The sequence below is a fragment of the Schistocerca nitens genome, chromosome 8 (assembly GCF_023898315.1).
Source record: "Schistocerca nitens isolate TAMUIC-IGC-003100 chromosome 8, iqSchNite1.1, whole genome shotgun sequence".
Lineage (NCBI taxonomy): Eukaryota > Metazoa > Arthropoda > Insecta > Orthoptera > Acrididae > Schistocerca > Schistocerca nitens.
The window spans coordinates 523862553-523870530 of NC_064621.1; the positions used below are offsets into that span (position 1 = coordinate 523862553).

At 46.4% G+C, this 7978-nt stretch overlaps 1 protein-coding gene across 1 annotated transcript; it reads right to left on the minus strand.

Moving 5' to 3' along the window:
• Positions 1-6491: 6491 nt before the first annotated feature.
• On the minus strand, positions 6492-7661 carry LOC126199651 (G-protein coupled receptor dmsr-1-like). The gene has a single exon (XM_049936579.1). It carries the CDS (start codon positions 7659-7661, stop codon positions 6492-6494), a length of 1170 nt encoding a protein of 389 aa, XP_049792536.1.
• Between the last annotated feature and the right edge of the window lie 317 nt (positions 7662-7978).

The window sequence follows — 7978 nt, forward strand, 5'->3', positions numbered from 1 at the left end:
ATAAAGACAAGTTGCTGCTCAATAATACATCGTCTGACGCCACAGTCTTTGCCATTCCACTTCGCAACAACTTCGTTGGAAAGAAGCCTGCTGCCACATCTTTGCACTGGCGTTTGTCCTCACCATGGCAACCACTAGTTCGACTATCGACTTTACAACTTCAGTGAAAAAAGCCTGCTGCTTTAACTTTGCAACGGCGTCTAACTTCACCATAGCAACCAGTGGTTCCAAATGGTTCACTGACAGGCCTTGAGAGGGCAACCCATGTACTGCCAAACCGAAGTTCATTTTCCTACATAGTTAAATATTTTTAACGCTTCTTAATTGACAATAGCTGTTTAATAAGCTAAGTTTAGTGTGTATTTATTTCTAATTCTTGACAATGTTCTTTTAACTAAGAAATTTTAAATTGTAATTCGATTTATAACTCATTGGTTAATAATGACATCATGCAGTCAGAAGTGGGTGGAGCCTCCATTATATATAGTAAGACGTGCACTGGTTTCTCCAGTAGTGATTCTCCAACAGAAAGAGGTTCCTACTCAATGGTAATTCAACGTTTTATAGCTTTATAACTTTATGTATTTTGTTTAATGTATGTAGCCCTCTAATTAGAGCTTTGTATACAACTTATAGGTCTGAAGATGACCACAGTAATGGTCGAAACCGGTCACCTTGTTAAATAAATCGTGATCAAGACTGTTTTTGATAGTAATTAATTGTGAAGGTGGTTCGATGAACCCTCTGCTAGGCACTTAAATGTGATTTGCAGAGTAACGATGTAGATGTAGATGTAGATGAAATGGCCGCCATTCCCCCGCAGGCTTTCAGACGCCTCACTCAAAGTGTCCGCAGCATAGTGCATGGCGTAGTTAGGACGAAACGGTAGACACACTCCGTATTACTCTGATAGGTCTAGGGGTTGCATCTAATCGCTACAAAGTCAATCTGCTTGGATAGCTCCTGTTCTTTCAAATGAACTTAACTGATATTAAGTTGACATTTCTTATACTTTTAATAACTTAATGAGCGCTTCGCTAGAACGTTTGCAGTTTTGTGCGGACTCAGACTTCATTGTGCTGTTAACCAATTGAGGTTAATGTCAATAAAATAACGCTACTACCTGCTCTACTTCCAACTGATTTCTTGTTAAAGATCAAGAAATTTCATTTCAAGTACAAATTATTTAGCCTAGATATTGTGGAATATTGCAGTGTTCCTGTACGTTGACTCATTCCATGCGTGCAGTATTTGCGAACACTTAGACAACCATAGAAATCTTATCTTACAAAATTTATGTGTTATTTCGCGCCGGTTGGCGCTTCAGTCTGGAACCACGCGACCGCTACGGTCGCAGGTTCGAATCCTGCCTCGGCCGTGGATGTGTGTGATGTCCTTAGGTTAGTTAGGTTTAAGTAGTTCTAACTTCTAGGGGACTGATGACCTCAGATGTTAAGTCCCATAGTGCTCAGAGCCATTTGAACCATTTGTTATTTCGCTTTCGGCAATGATGTCCACTCACAAAAATATGTCACTCCGTACGTTTCTGTCTGTATCCGAGACAGCGACGCCAATACAAAGAACTTACGGCCAAAACATAAACCAACTTAGATTTACGACGCACCTTACGAAAAGTTTCTTTCAGTGTGAATTAATTGGGACACATTAGTAGTCTATTTGACAATGTTAACTGTACATTGTGATATCTATTACTCGGAATATACGACTGTCCTCTTATATGTTTTGTTATACTTCTAGCTCCGTAAGCAATTGAGAAATAAAAGTTTCAAAAATGAATTGTAAATATATAAATAAAAGCTAAGAAAGAAATTATGTATGGTCCAGCTTAATAGGGAATTTAGACGAACAGAAGTACTTAGACACTTTCCTTTTAAGTATGTACAGTGTCACGCAAAATAAAGACATCTATACTTATTTGATATGAGTCCATCAAAAGAAATCAGGGATTAGTCGGGAGAAAAATCTTTAATTGCGAGTATGTTTTTTGTTTCACAAAATACAGAGATTGTAACTTCAAATAAAGACGTAAACAACAAGAAACATTTATTAATAAGTGATCTCCTCAGTCAAGTTTTCATCGATAAGTGTAAAATATCTAACCTCTTGCGTTTTGAATGAAAAAATATACTTCAAATTGGGCTCACTATCTGAAGTATATTTTCACCATTAGCACCACATATCACGTTCTAATACAAAGTACTTGCTTGTAGTTTTTCTTGCTGTAGTAAATTTTCGTACTGGTTGATCGTATGTTACTTATGGCACAAGCACTGCTGCCAAAGCTGAAAACTACACTCAGTAAGTTTGTTCTGCACTAAAAACATTTCATAGCAAACTGTTTGGTAATCAGTATATGCAGGTACTGAACACAGGCAAACCACGAATACAAAAAATTAAGTGAAAATGTGGCTCCTAGTAATGGTTGAGAGAACGCGGCTTAATGAGAAATTTCAAGCGCTGTTGCACTGAGCCTTCTTTGTAATATAGTCCGTCTTCTAGTCACAGAGAAAACGGAGTGCTGCGTCACAGTTACAATACTGATGTGTCAAGAAAAAGAGCAGTCTGCAGTCAGTGTACTAAACAGTGCAAAAATACTTAGAGACTGGGTACAGCAAAGGTATACAATTGTCTGCGACGTAATCTGTTCTGTAATTAGATGTGTTATGAAGCTTAAGTGACCAAATTTTCTCTCTCTCCTAACTGTTCTCAAATGAAAAATAATTATTACAAATCTTTTATCGTATTAAAAATAAATCAGAAAGGATACTGTATGTATTCCGTCAAAAGAACAGGTACCGTTAAAGAAGTTCTTTTTCTTTTGTTTGTGAATACATTAATGTCTGTGAATTATTTTACAGTGTCTGTCAGACTGCTGGTAAGTATCACCATGGTCTATTTTAAACGGAAGCCTCTTTAAATTCAAAGTCAACAGCATTAGGGAAAGGCGCAGCACTTTAAAATGCAGTACGATTATGACTACTGCTGTCATCATGTGGAATGCTGACACATTTGTAGTACTTCAAGGAGAAGCAATAATGCTAACTGTTGGTGGAAACTGTTGTTTCTATATCAGCAGTCGGCACAAAAAATTAGTACGCAAGTGCATGAGTTACTGCGTGAATCGTTTCATGGCAAAGCAGTAATCTTTATTGAAATGCGAATCGTCGACGAGAGTAGTAGTAGATGCACATTGAAGATAACATTGGATAAATAATCGCGACTATAGGTACTTGGTAAACGTAATTACTGCTGAATAAAAAAAATTAACCCATGAAGTTTGAATTCTTTTGGGAATTACGTATTGTAATAAAATTAACACTGGTTATCAGCGTATCTGTTCAAAACTCTTCAAAACTGTAGCGCGGTGACGCATATCAAATGCTTTGCAGTGAAACAAATACAGAGGTAAATGACTCAGCTCGCGATTATATTTATAACTTGTGAATATAGTGAGATTTTATAAAATCTACATACGAGCAGAAGAAAGTTTTGTAGTTTCGTTAATTTGCAGAATATAATAAGCGCTGCCATATACCAGACTTGGCATATTGTAATATGTTTCGGTTACCGTATTTCCAACGAAAAGTGCTAAGAATATCCCACCTCATACGGGACAGAATTATTTATTGTTACTTTTCCGAAGCAGGATTAGCAGTTCTGTGCTGCCTTCAGAAGATAATTGTTTACTGCATCACGTAAAAGTAACTACTGTGTTGCCCTGAAAACGTCAGACAGCACCCGTCCACAGCTTCACGTAGTTTTCAGAGTTTCATCCCTGGCCAGACATGCCCTTTGTATGCGAGATGAGGATTGCATTAAGTGTATGCTTCACATCCATGTAATTTTGTTTGACAATGATATGACATTACTAGCACTTTGCATTATACGTTTGAGTCATTGTTATAGGGAGATTTTTAATACGCTGAAAATGTCAATGAAAATGTCACATCACATCGATGAGAAAGTGGTTTGTGTAAGAGCTTTAATAAATCGAATTTTATGCGAGTAATACATATAATTATTTCAGCACCATATCTGAGAGGAATAAAAGGAAGAAAACATGATGTGGTTTGCAGCCTGATACAACCACCTGCTACTGTATGCAGTTACGATGGCTGTCGTATTCAGGTAGCTTTTGGTTTAGAGTGAAACCTGATGCGGCTATTTCCACAACTGAATATGGTATCACCGAGAGTCGAACCAACGAGTCCGTGTCAGTAAGTAGCGGCGGAAACTGCTGCTCTGTAGAGACGATCATTTGATCAGCGATGGCATTTGTCAGTGTCACTAAGCTCAGAAAAGTTGTTCCTTCGTGGGAGAAATGAGCTGTGGTCCACTGACGATTGTGTGCGCAGGGGAGGATGTCAGGGTGTTGGGTAGCCGAGAGTAACAGTATGCAGCCTAGTACGTGGTCACTGGCCACGGAAGGAAAGTCCGGATTGTCAAACAGAAAGGCGGAAAATACGTAGTGGAAGGGGGAGTTGGCGTAAGTATTTTAATGGACTGCACATAAAACGTAATTTGATCGAGAATATTAAACTGTGAGAAAGATATAGTTCGAACATTTTCCTACCATCAATACGAGGTATTAGATACTTTTATCTGAGGCACCAAACAGTTTCCGACAGAATGCAGCACACAAAGTGAAATTTCCTTCCACCCTCGCAGTCACAGCTGTCTCAACCAGATAAAGTAATGGAGAAAGTAACAGGTGTTGTTCAGGGTGGTGTAGCAAATGTCCACTCTGTAGTGAAAAAAAAAGATTTTCACGCCTCACATCTATCTGAAGGAGTCTCTGAGAGAGAAAGACCACTCTGCCGGCCGAAGTGGCCGCGCTGTTCTGGCGCTGCAGTCTGGAACCGCGAGACCGCTACGGTCGCAGGTTCGAATCCTGCCTCGGGCATGGATGTGTGTGATGTCCTTAGGTTAGTTAGGTTTAACTAGTTCTAAGTTCTAGGGGACTAATGACCTCAGCAGTTGAGTCCCATAGTGCTCAGAGCCATTTGAACCATTTTTTTGAAAGACCACTCTGCAGAACGGGGTCCGGTGTCAGTATAATCAACAAAACTGTGTGGTAATGTATCCAACCTTAAGAGTCTGATAGGTGTGAATCAATACCCACCAGGGTAGCCGAGAGACCCGCCTGGATAGCCCTTTCCACCCTGGGCTGCACAATCGTGAGGATTCAGTTTCAGATTTGCTGTAGCTCAACATCACTTTCCTGTGTAACTCTGGACTGCAACGGTTCTGTGGGTTCACAGGTTCTGTTCTGCAGTTGTTTTGTTGACTACTGTAGCCACCAGAGCACAGCAGATCATTTCAAACTTCAACGAAAAGACAAAGCCTTGCGTCACCAAGATAAACAAAATATGTTTTTCTATATTTAGTTAGTTTCAGAAATTCCTGCATTATTTTAGATTGAGATGTTTCATTTAACTTATGTAAGTTGTTCGAACACAGGCACTGAGTGCCTTTTGGATATTATAAATGTTTGTATCTTGAGTAACAGGACCATGCTAGCGACTTCTTGAACAGACTATCGCACTGAGAATTTTTTCAGTATTTTTACCTAATTCCAGATGTCATAAAGTATAGAAACTGATACGCAACCGATAAACTTTTAAGAAATTTTCCCTCAGCGTACAAAGGGATAGCCGAGAGCGCTAACGCGTTGCTTCCTGGACTCGGGTAGGCGCGCAGACCCCGGATCGAATCCGTCCGGTGAATCAACGACAACGGCCGGTGTGCCGGCCAACCTGGATGTGGTTCTTAGGCGGTTTTCCACATCCTGCTAGCTGAATACTGGGCTGGTTCCCACGTCCCGCCTCAGTTACACGACTCCCAGACATCTGAGACACATTCACACTATTTCACGTTCACGATTTACACTCGATGCAGACAGCTGGGGTACACTAATTCCGTCCCGAGCGGGGGGGGGGGGGGGGGGGAGGGCGGGCTATGAGGCTATGAGGTGACGGCAGAAGGGCATCTGGCCACCCCTTACAATTCACCGTGCCAAATCTGTACTTAACCCTGCCGACCCTGCGCACAATGCAGGATAAAGGCAGTAGCGAAAGAAAGAAAGGTGTGGATCAATTAAAGTTGTGTGTCGGGTGAGGAATGAGGCAGAAGTCGAAAGTTTGTCGGCCGGCCTGTACGGCACTGTGCGTACTCAGTGGCGGCGGGTGAAGGACGAGCCGGCTCCGGATGTCGCAGCCGGTGAAAGTTCCACCGTCGTCGTCTCCGCCTCGGCTGCATCCGGTGACTTCCCCGTTCGACGACTTCCTCGCAAGTTTCGGACGCGCCACGCGTGCGACGACGTCGGTGGCAGAGTCGCGGACAGCCGGCGGCAGGAGCCGGCGTCAGCACCGGACGTCGCGGATGACGAACGGGGCGCCGTCGCCGCCTCCGCCCGCGCCGCCCCCGCCGCAGCGACGCGCGCCGTCCGCCGACCGGCAGCGGCGCACGTGCTAGAGCTGCGTCACCTGCGTCGCGTTGTTGGTGGTGGTGTTGTTGGCGTCGTGCGACGCCTCGACCGGGATCCACCTGCCGAGCGCGCGCGGCCGGAAGAGCTGGCAGAAGGTGACCCGGAACTGGCGGCTCATGCTGCAGTAGAGCACGAAGTTGACGGCCGAGTTGAGCAGCGCCAGCCCGTCCATGAGCTCGCCCAGCGGCAGGTAGCACTCGGCGAAGAAGCGCTGGCCCAGCAGGCCGCTGAGCAGCCCGAGCACGCCCTGCGGCAGCTCGGTGGCCAGGAAGAGCAGCAGCACGGCGAGCAGCATGCGCGTCGTGCGCTCCGTCTGCCGCTCCTTGGCCGGCTGGCGCGCGGCGGCGGCGGCGGCGAGCGCCAGCTGGCGGCGGCGGCGCTTCGTCTCGAGCAGCGCGGCCACGATGCTCAGGCTGAGCGCGGTGAGCGCGGCGCACGGCGCCAGCTTCACCGCCACGGCGTACACCCAGAAGTTGAGGTCGGCCAGCAGGCCGCCGGCGGCGCGGCTCAGCCGGCTCATCTGCACGACGTGCAGCGTGGCGCCGCGCTCGCGCACCTCGGCCACCTCGAAGGCGAGGAAGTGCGGCGCGCACAGCAGCGGGCCCAGCAGGTAGGCGGCGGCGACGGCGGCCAGCGTGCGCGCCACGCCCACCTGGCCGCGCCGCGGGTGCGCCACCGCCAGGTAGCGCCACACGGCCAGCTCCACCGTCAGCAGGATCGACACCGTGTGGCACACCTGCGCGAAGTTCGAGTGGAACAGCACGAAGACGGCCCACGCGTACGTGTAGCTGCGCGCGCGCGGCCGCTTCAGCAGGTACGTGTGCAGCGCGTACGGCACGTACTCCACCATGACGAGCAGGTCGGCGACGGCGAGCGCCGTCAGGATGCTGTTGGTGGCGGACACCATCTCGCGGCGCGTCAGCACCGCGATGTTGAGCGAGTTGGCCACCGAGCCGAAGACGCACACCAGCAGGCTGAGGTAGGCGTGCACCTCGCGGTAGCCCGCCTGGAAGTGCTGCAGGCCCGGCCCGCAGAACTGCGCCTCCGACGTCACGTTCGCGACGTCCGCTTCGCCCGTCAGTGTCTCGTTCGAGTTCGTCCCGTTCAGCACCTCCTCGGACACCGCCAAGATCGCCTCCGTCGTCGTCGTCATTCTTACACGAGAGGAGTCAAGGACAGTCGTTATCGAGCGACACAATTTTCACAATTCTCCGCGAAATATACATCTTTTCTGATGACGTCGCAGGTAAAATCTCGAAGCTTACAGCTGTGCTAGAGTACTCTTAATAGATTTCCTCGAACTATATTCACGATGATATTCTTCCTCTGCCACTGTAACCTCATATCTCGTCCTTTCACATAATTAATCGTCGTATCTCCTCCTCTGGCGAAAAACGTAACAGCAGATGTACTAGCTGTTTTACTGACAAATGAGTAGGTTATCGCGACCTCTCGACGATATTGTCACTG

Excerpts from the sequence above, each read along its gene's own strand:
- LOC126199651 (XM_049936579.1), bottom strand. The coding sequence starts at position 7,661 with ATGACGACGACGACGGAGGCGATCTTGGCGGTGTCCGAGGAGGTGCTG.